The sequence below is a fragment of the Corvus cornix genome, chromosome 7 (assembly GCF_000738735.6).
Source record: "Corvus cornix cornix isolate S_Up_H32 chromosome 7, ASM73873v5, whole genome shotgun sequence".
In the NCBI taxonomy this organism is placed as follows: Eukaryota; Metazoa; Chordata; class Aves; order Passeriformes; family Corvidae; genus Corvus; species Corvus cornix.
In genome coordinates, this window is record NC_046337.1 from 35481065 (window position 1) to 35503072 (window position 22008).

The following is a 22008-nucleotide window of genomic DNA, read 5'->3' on the forward strand; positions in this document are numbered from 1 at the left end:
CATCTTGTCTTTGGAAGGTTTTTATGCTTTAGCAAGGTTGCAGCAGTGCCTGTAAAAAAGGCCCACCTAAATAACCAGACCTGGTGTCAAACTTATATGAAACACAGATACTTATCTAAATGTTTTATACCCTAAATACCTTTCTGGTATGCATTATGACTGGGGCATTTTAAAACAAAAAGAAGTATGAGCAAGTCTGGAGGACTGAGGTACAATGTCATCACTCAGTGCTATCGCAGTTGCTTTCCCCAGCCTCTGTAAGACCTGCTGATTCTTCCACAGCAGAAGAGATGGCTGTGCTGGAAAGGCTACACAGCTACCTACCTCCTGTCCAATTTCATCTGAACAATGGGACACTCTACCCAATGCCTTTGGTTAAAAGCCACCCCTCTTCCCCACAAACTTGCATGGTCTGCGTGTCCAAATTATGGTAAGGGAAATGTGCCCTGTACAACTACTTAACCCCAGCAAAGCTCACAGGACCTTCTGTTTTCTGGCTGCTGGTTCTTTAGTTGCCTGTGGTTGTGCTTCAGAAGGAACCTCATGTTCCTTCAGACCTTGGACATGATGCTCTGCATCATCTTTCCACATGCTAACAGGTTTAGTCCCTGAAGAAAAAGAACTGTAGGGGCTTTCACTGTAAAATATAGCTGGAAGAAGAAGCATTAGCAGTGGTAGGTTTTGTAAACTACCTAGTGATTAGTGACTGAAATCCACTTGGACTGAAGTGGGAGTTGAGTTCACATGTCCATGTCATGGGAAAATGCTGACCCCTGTGAGAGGGAATGGCAAGCAAGGAGAAGAGCTGGAATGTTCTCTTCTGGCTGCAGTTCAACACCACTGGAGAGAGTGCTCAGACAGTCCCACGCCAGTCCGGGCTGTGAGGGAATGGAGACCCCATTCCATGGCTGCCATCTGGACATGGCCAAAGTCTAGGTGCACTCCCAGGTGTGGCAGTGCCTGAGGGGCAGGCAGCAAAGCCCTTCACAAAGCCAGAGCTGACAGGATGAGCTGAGAAATCCAATGTAAAGCTTATGGAAGACTATGCACAGTCCTTATTGCTGCGCTTTTGATCGCAGGAACCCAACCTAGTGTTTGATTAAACTTTTATCCATCACTGAATACTGCTGAGATTCTGCTAAGTGAATTTCCCCTTTGAACCTGATCCAGGTTCAATCCTTTTAATCGTGTATTAACAGCTGCTGCTGCTAACACTGCTCCATTACACTAAATCAAATACTTGCCACATGCCCTGATGGGAGACGGTGTCGGAGAAAGTGCAAAATGTCTCTCAGCTAAGGCTGGATCACCCTAAAGACAAACACTGCTCCTCTGCTAGCAGTGTGCTCACACCTGCAAGATGTTACAGAGCTGAGCAAACCCACCATGATGGTTGTGTGAAGTCAGACTCTCTGTCACTAATTTTTCAAAGCCAGCATTCCTCCCTTGGCATTCCTGGTGCCATTGATGATGCTGACTGGTAATTACCACACTGAATGCCAACTACCTTGTTAAAACTACCAGCTCCTTGTTGCATTCATGTTCATTTAAAGCAATTATACTTGGGAAACATTGTTGCTGACATCACCAGCACATAATTTGCTGTCACCTTCTACCATATGTTTATTTAGATCACAAATGTACTGTACCTACATAAATGCAAACTCATTCTGGCTGACAGGGAGGGCACTCCATCTGGCATGAATAATGAAACTTTAATCAGTAATAACGATTATTATGATTATTAAGAGACTACTGGAACCCTGCACAGAAAGCAAATATATCCACACTGATTTATAAGAATGAAAGTTTAAAAAGGCGAGGTAAACAGCAAATTAAAGGAAGAATTTCAGCAGATGAGGCTTGATAAGATACAGGTTGTTAGCTGATTTTGGTACTTGCTGAACTGAACAGAAATGCTCCCCTGGAAGTGGGTTTTATTAACTAGCTATTCCTGATCAGCAGGAGGAGCGGGATGGATGCACACTCAGAGAACCTTCACCACTGTGGGCTATGCTTGGCCCTCCCCTGAGCCGGAGCATCCCTGCTGGGGCAGCTCAGGAGGAGCCACAACCCACCCAGAAAGGGGCCTCCTCTTGCAAGAGTCTCCTCTATCCCAATCCTTCCTTGAGGTCCAATCTCATGCCTCTCTAGGCTCAGAGGTCTGGAGTGCAGGGAGAAAGCTGGAGGCCCTGCATCCAGCACCAGAAAGCACTGCACAGATCACTTTCAACCACACATTCCTGAGGCACAGTAAGGCTGCAGTCTGGCTGCTCCTTCCCCTTTTTGTCCCTGGATTCCACCCCATTCCAAACCATACTGTAAACACTGGGCTTTCCACTGCAACATGTGCTGTGGGATAACACAGAAGAAAACTTCAGCATCCCTCTGATGCCTTGAGGTGGCCACGTAAAAACAGAGACTAGACAAAAATAAGAGAATAAAAGTAGGTATTTATTTGAAGGGCCTTCAAAGGTACACCCTGGGCAGTCAAAAGGCTGCACCCAAGATGGACTCTGGGTCACAGGTTCTTCACACTTTTATAAGTTTGGTCCATTTGTGTATCAGGGTTAATTCTCCAATTATAACTTCAGTTAATGATGTAACTACCCCAAGTTTGCCCCCCTTCTAGGCTTTAGTTTACACATTTTGGCACCTGGTGTCCTTGAGGTGGAAACCTAGAGAGGCTTGTTATGTCTGCCTAGCATGAGAGAGCAGAAGTTAACAGGCCACAAGAAACTTCAGAGTTACACACCAGGCAGTACAGGATTCGAAAAATATAAAAGTTAAAACCTAAGGCATCACCTCCAAGTGATTCCTAACTAGAGATTCTGTAAAAGATGCTCTTAAAATAGAAATCTTCATATCTGAAGCTCTTAGGTGCTGAGCTGATCCTCGGTACGCAGCCAAAAATTTATTCAGCCACCTCTATTCCTCCTGGAAATAAAAGCAATTCAGCATCTTCAAAACATAATTTTAAAAAAAAAATTTAACTTGCATGCCTGCTGCCTGGTACATGACTTTGTTTGGCAGTGTCAGATGATGATTTGCATTTAAATAGAGATATTTAACAATAAAGCAAGAAAAGGCTGCCAGTTTCCTTTTTTCTCACTGGGAACTCAAAAGTGTCTGTTTCATTGTTTTCACTTTTCTCAGCTGTACAGACACAACCAGGAGCTGAGCTTGTAGGCAGCACACCTCTGAATTGCATTGTTATGTGTCCTTTTGAAGGTCAAATATACTGAGAATTAAAAACCAAACTCCCTCCAAACAGTGTATCTATATTGGCTTGGTTGTTTAAAGAGAAAAATAACTTTCTTTGCTCTCAGTATGAACTGGTCTAGATTCTGCCCTCACAACCCTCTGTATTTCACCTGGTTTTCCCCACTAAGGGAAAATCTGTCCTGTAATAAGGACAGATTGAAACACATTAAAGACCAGCTCTGCAAAATTAAAACAAAAATAGTCCTGTGGAAGTCAGCATAAGCACTCAGGAGCATAACAAGCATTCATGTGAGGAGCAGATCTCACAATTATATCTCTATGTCAGGCTTAAATGATAATAAATGTATTGGCCCTAAGGTTGACAAGGCCCTTGGAGAAATTCTACCACTACTCACAGATCTTCCTGTATATATTTCTTAAGATTTTTAGACTGTGAGGCAACAGAATTGAAAAAAAAAATTATTAAACAATTTGTGGCATAAATCATTCCTGTCATTCGTTGTGTCTAAAATATTCTAAACCCCTCCAGCATACAGCAGAAAGGGCTAAAAGAATTTGGCCAAAAAAAACCCTCTGCAGGGCACAACCTTGGCCCATTCACTTGATTCTTGCACATTAGTGAAGGCACATTAGGAAACCCTGTGTTTTCCTTTTCCAAGCAAGATAAGGAAGAGAAGAACCTACAAAATTCTCCTCCCCATTACAGCTGGGACGCTGGAGTACATTTCTGCTCCTGAATAGTAGCATTGTTTTGCACACACAGTGACAGTTTGGAGGCTTCCATAATTTTCACAGGCTTTGTTATGAAATCTAGGTTAAGAAAGGGCAGATTCCCACTGGAACATGAGAATTAATTTTGCTTTGGCAAATTGCACACAGAAAACCAATGTTTTGTCTCCTGGGCTGTCTTCCCTTGGGTAAAACTACTGCAACAGATCTGAATTACAGACTCTGGCCAGAGCACCTTCCTTGTCATTTCCAGGATAGAGTTTTATTTGTGAGAGATGCTTCTGTTTTCCCAGCCAGGGAAAGCCACCAGCAGAAAATGTTTGCTCACTAGCTTGGGAAAGACCAAGGTTACTTCATCCTTGTGTTTTCCTGAGAACTGAGAAGGGCTTTCCTTTGACTCCAGACTGACTTTATTATTTCAGAAACAGTAAAACCGCAAAGGATTAAGTTACTGATGAGACAAGAAAAATGAAGTCCTCCTCTTAGCTCTAAGTTCAGTGTCATACAGAGAAGAAACACTGCTTCCTCCCCATCAGCTATGCCAGCTGCCTTGAGCAGACCCCTCTCAGTAGAAGGATGTTGGGGTTTTAGGAGCTCTCCTGGTTTTTTGGGTTTTTTTCTGTTAAAGGAATTTCCCCCCCCCCCAATACATGTTGCATGGGGAACAAATGGCCAGGTACTTCAGAAAAACAAAAGACCTGGCTGCTCTTTTTGTTTCACCCGGGTGTGTGGGCAGTTCGATCTGGTGTTAGGACAGAGAGGGAAGCTGCTTTCTTCAGCCACTTTTCCTTCTGCTGGAGAAGCCCTGGGATCCCAAGCCCGCCTTCCCTGCCCCACTGGGAGCCGGGCTGTGGCCACCCTGCCCCGCAGCTGCTTCGAGCCTTCGCTGCATTGTAGCCCTGCTCGACCTGCCCCGACCTCCGGGGGGTTCCCTGCTTGGATACACCTCGTCTGCCACCCGGGATTTGTGCTCATCCCTGCCGTTCCAGCCTGCTGTTCCCGAGGGTCCGGCCGGACACCGGGATCGGCTGCCCAGGGCTTTGTGAAGCCTTTGTTCCATCCCTCCCGGGATCCCAGGGCACTGGTGCCGCGTGTTTCCCGAGCTCGCTCTGGAGCGCCCCCTGCAGCCGCGGGGGAACCATCGCACCTGCCCTGCTCACCGGGAGCCGCCAGCGCCCCTGCCGGCTGCGAGCGGAACTGCACCCGAGGGGAAAGGGCCTGACAGCCGAGAAGGCTGGGACTGGGTTTGTGATTGCTGTTACTGCCATAGTTATTGCTGTTTGTTTGACTGGTTATACACATATAGATATATAATAGTAAAGAACTGTTATTCCTATTTCCCACATCTTTGCCTAAAAGCCCTTGATTTCAAAATTATAATAACTCAGAGGGAAGGGGGGTTGCATCTGCCATTCCAAGGGAGGCTTCTGCCTTCCTTAGCAGATACCTGTCTTTCAAACCAAGACAAAGAAAAGCAGAAATAAGAGAAGTGTCTCACTTTGCACAAAACTTACATTTACAGATGGTTTCTATCAGGTTAATAAATCATCATTCAGTATTAGGATATCTGCAACACACTGATACTGAAGTGCAAGTAAACAGACAAAATAAAGTGGCTTAGATGGTTACAAGCCATAGTTTTAAGCACCCTCTTTACTTACCTAACAATCTAAAATAATTGATTAACTATCAAAATAGTTATAAATCATTTAGTAGCTTCTGTAAGCTGCTTAGAAACTCATCCTTTACCTGAAAAATTCACTCCTGCACAAATGCTAGAGACGCCATAGAGATGTTTCTAGACATAACCAGCCCTGAAGTCCAAGAAATTCCAGGTATACTCTGTGGTAAGAGTCCCAGGCTGTTCTTTGCATGGCTTAGGTGAGACAGAAGGTTTGAATATGGCTGTGTGGTGTTTTTCTAGGCAGCTAAACTCCTTAGTTCTATGTAGGTATAGATAACAAAATCAACATGTAATTCAAACACCTCAGCAGAGCATTAAGGAGAATTAAAGATACTATTGTTGTGATGGATTGTTCTGCCTTTATCAGGCCATAATGCTTTCCCTGTCCTTGTCTGACTATTCCTATAGTCACACATTCATTCATTCACTCACACTTCTTTGTTAGGTAAAAATAATTTTGCATTTCCTACCGGCCCTGTGCTAGCCTTCAGATCTCTCGTATCAATTTGAAAGTTAATTACCTAAGAGAGTCTCACACTTCCCAGGATTTCCTTCCCTTATGGCAGGAGAGACACGTTGCAAGAAAAAGTAAAACTTTCCGTAAAAGAAGAAAACATGTGATAGAAATACCTAGTGCTCATTTTCTCTCCCTCTCTGTAACACATTATGGGATACAGAAATCTAAGGGTCAATTCCACTGCTAAAAAACTATGTGGCTTTCACTCGTGTCAGATGAATTCACCTTAGAATCTATCATCAAATAGTTTTCCAGTGTAGGATTAGTCCCATAAAATTCAGGCTTTTCTTTAACAAGCTGTACCTGCATTGGTATTGTTACTTTTATTATGGTAAATGGCAGCAGCTGACCTTTCTGTCTCCTCTCTGCATGTTTGCTTCTCTCCTGAAGTCTCCATGCCCAATGGAGACACCCTGCACAAACATTAATGGGATCCCTTTACAGACAAAACTCTCATAGGGTTCATCAGTGAGCACTTACACTGTGGAAAAGCACAGCACCTGTTGTGGATCCATCCACGCATCCATCCATCCATGCATCCATCCATCCATCCATCCAACAGTTCCCTAGAACCCAACCCCACCTGCCAAGAGGGTGCATCCAGCCTGGAGCTCAGTAAGGGTGGAAGCAAACTCCTGCTCACAATCATTTCCAACAGGGACTTCCAGCTCTGCCAGTCAACACCTCTATCTCCCCCTCATCTTCCTCAGCAGATAAGAAAAGAGACAAACACAAATGGAGAGGGACTCAGGGACAGGCAGCTGAAAAGAAACTGGCCTGGGAAACAGGTCTGGGAAATGAAAACAATCCAAGAGATATGCCCTGAAAGACAGGCACAGAAAGAGATACACGGACAGTGTGAGGGAGAGCAGGGAGAGGGAGCAGAGATAAAACTCAGCCAGCACTGAAGAAAACAAAAACTGAATACCAAAGAGGGATGCATTTCCTTGAGTAATGTGGGATGGAGACAATCCTTGCGTGTGCACAGGGACTGGGCATCTGTTGAGAACTGCAAAATTACAGAGTATTGCCAGATACGCTGGTGGCAGACAGTTTTGATTTTAAGAGAGATTGGCCACCAGAGGTAAAGGAATAAATGGAAAGTCAAGAAGAGCATGTCAGCAGCACTGAACGGGCTCAGGCTGGTGGATTCATATCTGTTGCTGACAGCTCTGAGCTGATAGGGAGCTCACTGTAACATTACTGCAGCTGCTACAGAAAAATGTCTTCAGGCCACGGTAATGACTACAGAAAGGGACCTGAGGGGGGTAATGAAGACACTGGTTATTTTTCTCTGTCTGGAGCAGACAGTGCTGGTAAGGCTGTGTGACTCGATGCATTAATTGGGGGTTTAGTCATCCACACAAAATAAAAACCTTCACATATGACATAGACTAAAACTTTACACTGATTAAGCAATTAGGAGCTATTAATTATCACTGCTTATAGCTGTTAGCACAGAGCAATATAAGTGAATTCCCCCCACTGTGATGGTGAATTAGTTCCAATCAGCATCAAATGCCTTCCTGAACATGCACACAGGGATGCTGAGCAAATGGGGAGACTCAGCCAGAAGGCTAAAATGATAGGTCAAGTCATACCTGCTGCTTGGCAGGCTCATCAAGAACAACAAAGCCTCAGGAATCCTTCTGTTGTAATCATTATTGTTAAAAAAATCATCCATAGGTAACTGCCCCTCCTCCCACAGTGCAGCAGGAGCGGAAGTGCAGCCCAGTCCCTGCTGATGGGGGTCTACACTGGGGTCAGAATGAAACAGTCCCTCCAGTGGACCATCCCCAAAGCACAGAGATCTCAACCACGGGCCCCTTCAAAATACTGGAATAACTCTTATTTTCCCTTTCCTCTGTGGGGAAGGAGAGGGTGCTATTCTGCCACCTGTATGTGAACTCTCACCCAGGGTGTGGAGTTAGGCGTCTCGTTCTCTCCTTTGCTTCCCGTGATGAAGGCTCTGTGCTCCTGGGTCAGCAAGCCAAGAAACAGTCTGGGGGCTGCTCTCTGGAAGGGCAGAGCACCGAGCTGGCAGCCATCACTCCCCAGGACAGCTCTCCTGGCACAGGGAGCTCTTCAGCCTCAAAGGGAGAGAGCGGGGCACAGCACACAACCATTCCTGGGCTCATGCCCCACAGCTCGGTGGCTGTGATCACTGGTGAGCCATGGATCAGAGCACCCCTAGGACTATATCTGTATTTAACTTAATGATTACTTAATACTCAGAATTTCAACAGAAAAATAGAAAAGACCCCAACTAAGACCAGCCTGGGGCAGTTTCCACTGGGAGGCGAGAACCAGGATGTACAGATTTGAATGCCTTGATGCAAGGAGGAAACTGAACCCTGCCCTCCCACACCCTGAAGAACTCCTGAGCTGATAATGTGGATAAAAAGGGGAGAAAAGTCCGTCTTACTGAGGAAATTTTGAGTGTGAGCAGAAGACAGGTCTGTGAGAGGAAGGCACTGCAGATTCCAGCAGACAGAGACCATAGAAAGCCAACATCTTCTATGCCTTTATATTCACCTCAGCATTTCCCCCTGCATGGAGGTGTTGGGAAGTGCCTGCATTTCCTGTCTAAGAAGCAGTGACTGCCATGCCCTGCACTGACACCTGCATCCTTCCCTTCCCGAGGTCACTACCCCGTGGCTCTCAGTCCTGGCACTTTCCTGGTGTGACAGCACAGGAAATCCAAACCCACAAACAAGCCAGCAGCAGGGGATCCCATGGGCACCCGTGGCAGTGCCTGGAATAAATCTGGAGCCAGGTCTCTGTCCATAGGAGCAGCAGCACTTTACTGCCCGATGGATAACTGGGCTGAGAATGGAAGGATGCAGATATAAGTTGCTTTTTTCAGGGACACAATGTGCAGTGCTGGGAGAAAAATTCCTGCACTGTTAGAGGAGATTTTCAAAGGAGGCTCTCAACAAACTCAAACACACAGCTGGGAGTGTTCTTGTGTGGATTTAGTAGCAGCTCTTCAAACAGATCAAGTCAGTCAATACCACATAAGTCAAAATACTGTCCCGTTATAATTTCCTGTAATGCAGCCAAAGCAGTAATAAAGTTCAAACAGAGGGACATACAGTTTTCATTTTTTAAACAAAGTAATAACCTCAAAGAAAGGAAATCAGAACTTGAATTGGCTTTTAAAATTCATTTTATTCTTTCTTGATGTCTTGTAGTATTCCTAGAGTCTGGCAGGGTGTATTTAGAAGTGCTAATGTTGTAATCAACTTTTGACTCAATTATATGTAAATACTAGAAAGGAATTCCTCATTCCCATGAAATCTGGAGTCCTGTTTTAGGCCAGTTTTTGAAGTTTGGGTAGGCCTCTTAATATGATTATCTAAAATGAATTTCTGGCTACTTGAAACAAAACTGATTATTATGAAACAATACTTGGCCCACAGAAGCCCTTTCTCTGTTGGAAAACAATGGTTGGACATATATGCTGATATTTAAATTTAGTGTTTGCTACACACAAAAATTTAATGAAAATAATAATACAAATTTCAAACTGCAATTTCCTGGACAATCTTCAGCTATCAGAGACCTGCTAGGAGGTGATGCTTTGGGCATGATGGGACTGTCATGTAGGTTTAATACTGCAGGAGGTGTGAAGGGACCAGAAGGAAGACCCTGAAGCTGCCCTGAGTTCGGGCAGACCTGTGACCAGAGCCCTTTAGCCAGGCTGTCCACAGGACAGCAACTCGCGTGACAGTTCTGAGAGTTTCTGCCAGAACAGACAGACCTAACAAAATCCTTAAAAAACACAGATGTGATAGCAACAAAGGCTTGGGGTGGTTTTGTGTTTGATGAAGGAAGCAGAACAGTGTGTTGGGAGAGGCCACCTGGATAGTTCCAACACTGCAGCCACCCCTGTGAGGCACCAACCAAGCCCATCTGAGCGGGGGGCTGGGACATGCAGGGTGAGAGGCACACAGCAGCTTCCAGATCCTGCAGACACTATTCAGCAACTGATTTTATACTCTTTCTTTCCTTTCCCTAAGCAGCTCTTCGAAGGCAGGTTGTGAGAGCAGCTGAAGCTTGCTGCGAGAGACCAACCCCACCCACCCACTCACTACAAATCTGGCAATCACCACGCAATTAGGCTGTTTTAAATATTCCCAGTATTTGGGGGTTGCTTCCTACTTTCAAGAAACACCGGTGCTTGTGATAAACAAGCTGCCTGTAATGGAGAGGAATGCTTTCATTCAGCCTGAAAGTCTCTCCCTTGTGCAATACACTGCTTAAACACCAATCTGCCATAAACAGGTGCTGTGCAGTAGTACATTATACACACACAGGTTGCCATTAACAGATAAGCATTTGCCAACAGTTGCTGTACACCACTACGTGGAGCCCTACTTCAGTGCTGTATCTAGAGAACCACTGCAATATTTTATACATCAGCATGGTAACCTCTGCCACTGGGTGGGTGACTTTCACCCAGCAACTGCTACAAGAAGGAAGGAAGATACTCAGTGAAACTGGTCAGCACTTTGGCAGGGACAGGGATGGTTCTGCACTTGTGTATTTTTGCTTGTATTTTTGCAAAAATATATTTCTCAGCGCCAAGAGATGCCCATGCCAGAGATTCTTCAGAAACTGTTAATGCTGGTTTTCTCCGTGCTCTCCTCTCTGTGCTCACGACTTCTAGAAATCCCCACCTGTGTAGCAGTTACTTTGCTAGGCTCTGGCAGCATAAGTTCTGTCCCTCACAGCATTATTTATTCTTATTTGCATTCGTTACTTATTTTTTATTCAGTAACTCAACTGTGAGAGGCATCGTATTTCCATTAGATGCCACGTCTGCTTGCCTTTCAAATCGGTTTCAAGGGCAGTCACCAATTGACAAATCCCTTCTGAAAATGCTGGCTGAAGGTATTTATTAGAAAGCTAAACTGATTCCCTTTATTTAAAACACACTGTTCTGGGTTGAGGAAAAAACATTACAGGCAACTTCAAGCAGTTCAGCTTGCCATTCCAATGCAAATCAAGTTCATTGTACCACTAGATTTCACGTACTCCTCCATCCTCAGATATATCTGCTTGGCAAAAACTATTCTTTAAAATCAAATTTTTCTGTTACTGTATTTGTCTTTCAGTTCCAGGTAAATAAATGAATTCTGTCTGGACTGGAGATTCCTTAATGGAAGGAGAAGCAACTTCCATGTAGACTGAACAAAAGGCAGCCGTGGGACTTTCTGTCTGGCTGATAAAAGATTTTTTTTCCAACTGAGATGTCCATGAAACCGTGCACTGCTGCTGAAGTGCACTGCTGTAAGCCTGTGAAGCGTGTGCCACATGGAAGGAGCTTGCACAAAACGGTTGAGGTGTTTGTGGCTTTTTATGGAAAAGAACAGCTTCTGCTCCTGGCTTTGCCATGGTGATGCTGGCGGCAGGGAACATGTTCTGTACCCAGACCACCTGTCTGCTGAGGCCCCGTTTGCTGGTCTCCAACCATACATTTAAAATGTTAATTGAACTTCAAGTAATAACCTCAATGAAAGGCTATAATTTAACAAACTCTGCAATAACAAACGTCTTCAGGGTATACTTTCTGCAATGCCATTTTCTCCGTAGGTAGTTTCCAATTTAGATGTACACCAAAAATGATATACTAGCTATTCTGAAAGGTGGCTTTAAGCATGAATTAGTCACTTCCCTCTTTTCTTTTCACCGGCATACATAAATATATTGCTGTTACTTTGGCCTTCTACAGAGCAAAATCCTTGTGCTTGGAAAAAAACACAAAATACCTTGCAGGAATAACTGGACAAAACGTGGTTATCTCATCTGTGTCCTGGTTCTGAGTAATGGGGAGTGGGTTTGCAAATACTCATGATTTACATGTAATTGTCTCCTGTTACAGAAGCATCCACTGGTCTGAAGGAAAGCTGTCCTTGTACTTTTATGTTCACTGCATTCACCTCTCCTCAACCCTTACTAACCAATGGCTTTTTTACACCTGAGGGAAAGGACTCCATCCTTTTCCTGCTCTGACCCAAGTCTGACCCAAGACTCCATATTTCACCAGTGTGGCTGTGGCTTCCCAAGCACAGCAGGACGGGTCCTGTGCGGAAGTCTGGTTTGGGTGGCCCAGTTCAAAACACTGATGTGGACATGGAACAGCATTTTATACAGTTTAGGCACAGCACACCTGAGAACTGGTGTAAGGTCAGGACTTTTGATTGCAAGGATCTGACGAACTCCTATTCTTCACAGCTATCACATAGTTACTTCAGAGTTAAACACCCAATGGTCTGACCTGAGTATAAATTTCCAGGTAAGTGGCTTTGTGTAAAAATGATCCTTTTCTAATATTGCAACTACTGGTACAAAAGCTGAGTTACTGTGCTCTGTGGAGAATTACAAGGTCACTACTGAACATTAAATCAAGGGGCTGCCCACCTGTCAGGCCTTGTTCTGTATCTGCAATAAATGGCTGTACACAAATTCACCCACATACCTTGCCAGCAACTCCAAACACAGACTCTTAGTACCAAAGGGAGAATATAAAGCTTATCACTTATACAAAATTCCATGCACATATCAACTCATGCTTCTTGTGAAACACAGTACAAGAATATACTACATATGCTGAAAAGAATGTACCTATATCCACATGTCTGATTTTCTGCTATAACAATTAAGAAAAAAATGTAAGGAGCTTTTGGCCTTAAACTAGTTTGACATAAAGACATTTCTACTAAACTAAGTTTCTATCAGATTGTTCCAATTTCTGTAATATTTTAAAGAAGTATATTTTAGAAACCCTACTACTCCTTTTGATAAGCATGTGGAAAACTGGCAGTAGAACATGGCTCAGCAAACACTCAGTTATTGGGGTTTGTGGGGCAGGTTAACCTGAAAAAGCAACTCAAAAAACACTGTCTCCAAAAAAAAAAAAAAATTTAAAAAAAAAATTTAAAAAGACAATTATGGAGCCAGCACTGACTCCCATCAACCAAACACAGGGATAAGTATGTCAAACTGAGCTGTAATGCTTCCAAAGACACCTTCTCCCAGGTAAGGTCACTGGCAGCTTGGATTGCCAGGAGCACAGAGGGCTGACTTCATAAGCAGCTACGCACGTGGGAAGTCCATTTTTTGTTCCTTTAATTAAAATGCAAAGCACTGGCTAAATGGTAAACATTTAATTAGATTTGTCTCTATGTTTCAATATTAATAAAACACATGAAAAATGCATTAAGACCCAGCTAATTGGGGACTCTCCAAAAGTAGCTGTAAATGAGCAATTATAATACAATTGGGGTGTTGTTCCCCAGGGATCCCCAGGACTGGCACTTCTTAATATTCCAGACAGAGGTTTAGAAATTATTAAAATATCCCAGGCACTAAAGTGTACAGGTGACAGGAAGAGTGAAATCCCAGCAAACTACAGTGAGGAGCATCCAGTATCAGAGAGCGAGCCAGGCTGGTGAGTAAGCTGGAGTCACTCACACCAAATGACTTTTATAGAGCCAAACATAAGATTGCATGTTTCAGAATAGAACACACAGGCTGTATTTGATGGGGAAAAAAAGGGAGTCTCTAAAACACACAGATATCAGAACTGCCTGAACACCAAACTCCTCACATGAAGCTGAAACACAAAGGATGTAATTTTTACTTCCATTGGTTCTATCGGTAATAAAATGCCACACATGCTTTGGCTTCTGCCTTCCAAAAGCAAACTGAAAAATACACAGCTTACATTGATGAGCAATTAAAATTACTCTGGGGCTGGAAAGAAATTCCTCCTTGTGAGACATAGGAGAGCCTCTATCTGTCTAGCTTTTGGAAGATCAGGAGGTGAGCTGATGACACAGTACACAGGGAGAAAAAGCTGGCTACGAGAGCTCTTTGAGCCAGCCAGAGAAAGCGGGAAATGCAACATCTGGGATTTAAAATTGTGCTCAGATTAGAGATAAAGGCAGCTGGTATTATTCATTTTAATACTGGTAAGTAACCAACTTCTGGAGGGACAGCTGCACTTCTGAAAAGCTCCAGAGCAGTGCTAGGAGAGTGCACAGAGCACCAGAGCCCTGAGCTTGCCCATCCCTCGGTCACTGGAACCTCAGAGCCAGGTTGGAAGATGAGGCCAGGGAAGTTCCTGAGATCCACACCAGGCAAGCTGATGATATTTCAGGCCTCTGCATACAGGAAATAGAGCTAATGATGTTTCAAGGCTCCTTTTGCCCTTGAAAAATCTATGAATCAACAGGCAAAAAAGTGTGAAGTTTTGAAGAGCGGAGTTTTCAAGCAGTGTTTCCCTGGAATACGCCAAGGGATTTATTGAGTCACAGGCACACCAAGGGATTTATTGAGTCACAGGCACACCTCTGAAGACCAAGTCTTTTCCCCCTGTAACTCTGCAGCAGTGCTTCTGCACAGTTCAGAACTGGGGTGTTCTCACACCACAGGCTGAATTAGATACAAAGCAATGAGAGGAGTACCACGCTGTGAAGAGCAAGGAACTGAAGTTGTTCTGTCTGAAAAAGTACCTTGCCAAAAATTCTGGCTTTATTCACAGCTGACAGGCACTCAGTTGAAAAGCCAGATCGACAAAGGGAATTTTTTCCAGAGATCTCACCGCACTTCAGAGTCTAAGCAGAAACTTTAGCTCAGGAAAATACTTTAGAATGGATTTAATTTTCACAGAGTTTATTTTGCAGAACTCTGGGCACATGCCAACACAGTACTGCTTTTTTTTTTTTTTAGTAACTCCTTGAAAAGCAACTTTTTTTTTTTTTAACTATAAAATGGAGAGTGATTTTTGCGTCCATATTACCCAGTTACCAGCTCTATCATGAACACACATCCATAGTTTCAGTACTTTTAAGAGCATTATTGACTGATTTGAACATAGGCTATTGGCTATGGAAGTGACCTCAATGCAACAATTCAAACTCTACAAGCTTTTCTGTGAAACAAAAGCTCCAAGTAAAGTTACTCTGAAAATTCTGATTTAATACTATAGTCTTTGTCAAATCCCGTAAAAGAGCTCACCTGACAAAATGTGAGGCTCTTCCAGTTCCTGCTAACAACAACACTGAGGAGAACATTGAAGACACAGATCAAAGCAGCCAGATTTTCACTGGACTCTCCCAGAAGCTGCTCAGAGGGCTCTACTAATCTTGAGGCATTTTAGGCAAGAAGCCTAATGCTTTTTTCCTGCTTTATTTCTTGCACTGTTGCTGGGAACTGCACCCTGCGTTTCTACCTTTGAAGAGCAGAGCTCCAGCTCTTCTGTTAAGGAACTGAATCCAAAAAGTGGATGTGCTAACAGGAGTAGGCTCTTGCAAAGCAAGGCTTCAGCATGCTTGGCCAATGCTTGAATTCATGGCTGATTTTTGGAAGGAGAGAAAATAGATTTTCAGCGTTGCAGCAACAATTTCGGTAACGTAAACATAAAGGGAAAATTTAGGTCCTTGGAGAGTTAAGTGCTTTTGAGATTCCCACTGCAAGGTGCTCAGCTTAAAACCCCAGGCTGGCAGTGCAGAATTCAGGTAAATAGAAGAGAAGGCTGCTTTCAAATTACAACCAATGCCAAAAGCTTCAGCTACAAGATACCAGTATGGGAAGGCAGTGCAAGCAGTAAATATTTCAGTGTGTGAGTCAAAATGCCAGGCACAGCATGGCACAGCACAGAGGCTGTGTCCTGGGAGAGCTGAAGCACGGGTGGTCCCTGGTTCAGGGTTTGTTTATCCAAGTGCTGCACTGGCAGGCACCGCCTCTGTGCATCTGAAGGGTGACACCGTGTCATTCAGAGGCCTCCAACACGAGCTTTTCTGCATGCATTTGATCAGAAGTTGAAGAAAAAAGGAGAAGCAGCACTCAGGATTCGCATGTCTGCAGTATTTCTGTCAGCGTTTAAGACACCACGGCCTTTTCAAGTGGCTCCTTAGCACTGATGTGACAACGAACACCTGCGAAGAAGGGAATCAGAGGAGCTTTATTCCCAGAGTTCATTGGTCATATTCTCTTCTGTCTAGCACTGATGTGAATGAAGGAAGTTGCCAGAATTGGCAGATCCAAGGTATGAAACAGGCACAGAGGCAGGGGACTGATTTTACTTCTGAGCATCTTCGTTTCACTCCGCCCTTTTGTCTTCCTCCTCTGCTGATTGCATTGGAGCAGCCGGGGAAGTTCAAGTGCAATTATCCCTGAAGTCAGGCCATTATCAGCTTTTCCAGCTGGCTGGGGAAAGGAACAGCATGGGCACCTGCAGTGTCAGCTCCCTGACAGGCTGTGCCCTGAGCTCACACACACGCTGGTGCCCAGGTGCGCCTGGTGTGACACTGCATTCACATCAACCTGCTGCAGTCACTCTGGTCATGGCCAAAGCCCAGCAAGCATGGGGGTTCTCTGAGGGTGGACACTTGCTCTTTTGGACATGCAGACACCTCTGGAGAGGTTTTATGTCTTCTACTGATGGTTGGAAACAACACCAGTGGTGCCAAAGCGCCAAACTGTTTTTGAGGCCGTTCCTGCTGGAATGATGATGTACTAGATTCTGACACTCATGGCAGTTCACAGCCTCTGTCCCTGGAAATATTCTCTGCCAGGGACCACTACTGAGGTGCTCTCAGTGGAACAGCCCTCACAACTCCTGGGGCATAAACTACCCTCCAGTCCTGCCAGCTACGGCTAAACATGGCATGTGATGCTGCTAGCCAGGTCTTACAGGATCACACACTTCCACAGACTTCCCTAAATTACTGCTAGGATGGACTTTGCTTAGCTTCACACAGCAGATTTGGTTGCTTCACACTCCCTCCTACAAAGGTTTCTAGATAAACAGTAAAACAGCTCTTTTTAAAATATTCTGACATTGGGATATTCTCAGTAATGCCAAGCAACATGTACTTCTGTAGCTGCAGTGGATTTAGCCAAGATTTCCATTGGATAGGAGACACCTGAGACTTAAACAGTAAATACATACAGGTGCTGGATCCAGAAAAGCATGAGTCACAGTTTGTGCAGAAAAGAACTTTGTAGTGCACTGAGCATCATTTGCAGCAGTGGAGAAAAGCAAGGTTGGGCACAGCAAGCACTCAGGCTCCCTAGCAGGTTGTGAAAAGTGACATGTGAGCCAAAATTGAGAAGCATATACCTTATTTAATGACATTCTACACCAATTTCCAGGGTTAAAATTCAATGCTCATTTCTCCAAGTCCTATGTGTGTGCATAGTACGTGCATGCACCCACACACAGACAGGTATTTAATTACCAGCTATTTTAAATGGTGATTTCTGTACCTGAGTTCTTTGTTATCCAAAGTCTTAGGACCTTTATAAGTATTTGTTGGCTTTTTGTATAATGGGGTTTACATTTTCACCTATGTAAGCTGTGAAGACAGAAATGGTTTGGATTAACTAATTTAATCAAATTTCACAGGACTCATGAATTGTATTGAGATGGGATTGAGTTTCTCAGAGGAGAATTATTAAATTAAATTAATTTATTAATTATTAAATTAAATAAAGTCCAGTTGCACACTGCTTCATCCCAAGTAAAGAAAAATAGAGTAAAATTTGGGTGGCTATCTTAATGAAGCTGCCTTGGTACATAGCTCTCAATCATCATTGAAATAATGCTTTTTATCTTATTTATCAAGCACAAATGGCAAAGCACCAATTATTCCTTCCCTATGTTTCAAAACAAATCAAAAGGAATCAAAAAACATTTGAAGAAAACTGGACTTTGCTACAGGCGTTCTTTCATCTAGCTGTGTGTGGGAGCTAATATTTGCCTTCTTTGCTTTCAGGGTGTGATTCTAAAAGTACTCAGAATGGATCTTGTTACAGTTCCTCTGGAGTCACAAGTAAAGCTTCTGTTAGCTCAAAAAGATAGTATTGATGCTGGCTGCTTTTTTAAAAGAGCAGATGCATTTGTCTTGAAGAACTGGGAAAGGTTAAAAGAAAACCCAATAACAGAACAAAACAGAGTAAGAACCAAGTCTTTTTCTTGAAAAATGACTCATAAAAGTGTACAGGCATTCCCTCACCTTCAAAGGTTTCATCAGTTCTGCCTAGAACTGATGATCAGCAGTGATGAGGGTTTTTAAAATGCAAATAAGAGAGTTGGCTACATTACAACTATGTCAGGTTTCCAGCCAGAAGGCAGAAATGATGAGGCTCAGCTCAGGAGCTGGGACGTCGAGGAGCAGTGCAGCTTGGCAGGCTCCTGGAGAAAGCCTTATCTCAAGTACCTGTGCTCTGGTATTAAGGGGAGCAGATGAGCAAGTCAGCCTTCTATAAAATCTATTACACCACAAAAAAAAAGCACCTAGTTAAAAACAAGTTGCTGCTTAGAAATTATTGGGACTCATCAAATGGTCCCTACCCAGAGTCTCAAGTTTTTTTTTTCCCCTGAGTTCCCAGCACACAACAGAAGAAATGAATTGTTTCTTGGCTGTAGTGAAAGCTAGAGAGGCCATCAGTCATTTACACATCCTCAAGGGACACCTTCAGATATAGAAAGCAATACAGAATGTCCTTATATCCAGAATGCTCAGAACAACATATCTGCTGTGGTGCCACCTTTGACACCTGATACAAACTTCTTCCCAGCCTGTCTTGGAATTTCAGTGTTGGTACATCCTAAGGGTACTGTTTAATCACACAGCATTCATTCTGAATGCACTTTAGTCCATTATAGAATATTTTGCTTAAACACTCTGTATCCCTGTCACCACCATTCACTACAATTCGTTATTGCTGCAAGAATCATAAGAGTGATTCACTGAAGGTGAACAATTCTAGGGAAGGGAAATAGAGAAACTCTAGGTACACAGATATTTCACGTTTGGAACAGAAACCATTAAAATAAAGAGAATGTAGTAAAAAACCAGAGAATTATTGGTTATATTGTGAAGAAAACCCCATCCTCTGCAAATTCTCTCTCTCTCTTCAGGGATATACACACAACACAACAGGATAACTATTTCTTTGAGGTTCCCTTCTCGTCTAAAGTCAGAATATCCGTAAGCTTGTACCATAATTACTCCAGCAGCTAATTATGATGACAGAGACAGACCGTTGTGACTCAAGGACCAGCCTGAGCAGCAGGAACAAATGCAAAGCAAACAACGTCTGTGCTTCTGCAGCACCACAGTGGCTTTAGCAATAAAGAAGAAAAAGAAAATGCAGAAGAGAGAAAGCAGATGAGAGAAAATTCAGAGAATCTATGATGTTCACAAATACCCTCTACAGACACTGTTTTTGAGAACAGACTAAGTGGTCCTCCAAGCAGTAGACAAACTTAGAAAAATGCAGGGAACAATGAAAGGAAAATTTACCAATATAATTCTCCATAACAGAGGATCAGGGAAAACTTGTGGCCATATTTATCCTGTTTCATGCTGAGGGGATGACAAGGCTGAGAATAAAAGCAGTACTTACATCCTGAGCTGCCATTTGTCGGAACCAGAGTGAAGTTGGAGGCCCAGGGGTTACGCACGATGTCTTGCCAGTGAATGGTGTCTGCAAAGCAGAGAAATTTGTTCTGGCCAACATACACCCCTCCATTCAGTATCTCTGTGCAGAAGAACAAGAGAATAAATACTTGTAAGACTTCAGACAGCTGATTAAATCTATTGCTAAATGTGTATTGGAGAGAGGGCATGAAATTTAAATGCAAAAAAAAATTTCTCACTGTAATCTGATTTAATAATCTGAAAACTGGAGGACAAGCAGCTCAGAGTATTTGTAAACAGGAACCCTTTATTCACATGCAGAAGGAACCTGACGAAGACTGACACACAGTTGTTTACCTTTTGTTCCAGTGGGATCATGTATGGAACAATTCTGTATTTTGTGGGTAAAACAACCTTCAACACTTAGCTGACTTTAAGAACACAAACAATCAATCACACTATACTGCATTTAATTAATTTGCAGAAATGCTTAAAACCTATAATAAAGAACCATGCTGTGCTGAGCCCACAAGACACGAGAAGGGGCCCATCAGCATGAGGTCTGGAGAAGATGTTAATTGCAGCCTGTGCTGCTGTAATACCATCATCCAAAACACCCAACTACTCCATAGCAATGGTCCAAATCTCAAATGCTATGATCCAAAACTCCTATTGACAGGCCTTGCTGGAAGCTTTGTGTTAAAGGGAGATGGTTTTTAAACAGGGGAAAGTTTTGTGGTTCTTAGGTTGTGGGGCTTTTGTGTGTTTTTTTGGGTTTTCTTTTTATTTTTGTATTTATAGCAGTTTGTTGAAAAAAGAAACACTTTGTTGCCCTGTCTCTAAAGACTTGATTCGTCAAGTCTCAACAAGAAAATGATCTTACAGTTGTTGGTTGTAGCACCAGGGTTTCCTCTGGAGCAAAAATTTTTTTTTCACCCTCTAAACTCTTGTTCAAATTCACAATTCCTCTACTTAACCTGTCTCTTTTATTTCCAAAGCAGGAGAAAATGCATGTGACTTTCATGAAAGTTAACAGCATCTACGAGTCTAAAACCTTCAGTGTCAGAGATTCAAGCCTCAGCAGAGGAATGTTGAAGGTCACTTACTAATGGCACCTCGGAATGGCATTAAGTGCTGCTATAGAGCCAAGAGTGCCACATTTCTCACAGAGACATGGAGAGTAATTCCTGACTGTGGTAGCAGCAATGATTAAGGTGGTCTGATAGTCCTCATACGCCAGGAAAACCTTTAAAAGCTGTAGTGGCAATGCAAACATTTACACACACCAAGGAACAATTACTGCATTTTATTTCTTTTCTAAATTTCAGGGTTTACAGGCCACAGCATGTAAATGAGGCAGCCCCCAATCAAGGAATGTATTAAGTAAAGGATCATCTGTAAATACATCTTTCTGCCATATTAATCAGTATTAGTGTTTCTTAGAAACCTCTGGTTTAAAAGCTTGGCTTTTCATTGAAAAGGGGCTTATAAATGAAAACAGTGATAATAATCTTACACAGAAAAAGAGTCCAGATTAGACATATAGCAATGATCTGTCTGTATGATAGTCTTATGATCACAGAAAAAAACCATACATCATCTGTTAACAATTTTGCTCTGGGGAGAAAGGGGGACTTCAAAGAAGAACACCCGAAATCATGATTAGTGATCATTTCTCTGTGTTGTCCCAGCTACACCGGATTACCTAATCCATTATGGCCCAGATTTTGATTAAAGATAACATAAAAACAATTAAAAAACCTGTAAAATCTGCATTTATAGCTTCTTAAACACACACACAATTCTACATAGTTCCTCTATCAGTTGGCACACTGAACTGGCATAATTTCTGGGTTTCAGAGCATCCTCTCATGACAATACCTATCCAAGTTTCTTTCCTGCTAGGAACTTTGATGCATTCTTGTATAGCAGGACCTCAAACTAAAAGTAATTTTAATAGTTTCAGTTTGTGGAGAAGAACTTTTTTTCAGCATAAAGGTAACCAGAAAGCTATACTTCAGGGAAGCCAACACCTCCCACAGTGATTTACTAAAAGTAACCACAAAAATGCTCTGACTTGCCTTATCACTGAATAGCAAGTGCCTGTTTCTGCTGCTTTTTCCCAAAAATGGGATACAGTACCTTCATTTGCCCTGCACTGCACCATTTTTCACTGGTGACAGAATTAAAGTTTCCAGGTTACTGACGTGCTGAGGTGCAAATAAACCTGAGTAATATCAAAGGTGGGCTCTTGTCGATATTAAGTAAAACAGAGTTCAGAGTTTAGTATAATCTTTAGAGCACTTGTATTTGACTCTCCCTGCTCTCTGGGACCCAGACTCATTTCCACTCCACCTTCCCAATCCAACCTGCTATCTACTTTTCTTTACACCAAGTCCTCAACATGTGTAAAT

The 22008-nt window shown here is 43.0% G+C and overlaps 1 protein-coding gene across 5 annotated transcripts in view; it reads right to left on the reverse strand.

Moving 5' to 3' along the window:
* Positions 1 to 22008, reverse strand: part of ERBB4 (erb-b2 receptor tyrosine kinase 4) — a 576015-nt gene that overhangs the window by 174890 nt on the left and 379117 nt on the right. For all 5 annotated transcript variants that reach the window (XM_039554927.1, XM_039554926.1, XM_039554924.1 and 2 more), the window contains exon 4: positions 19581 to 19715. In XM_039554927.1, the coding sequence (XP_039410861.1) occupies positions 19581 to 19715 (135 nt within the window). The remainder of the gene's footprint in view (positions 1 to 19580; positions 19716 to 22008) is intronic.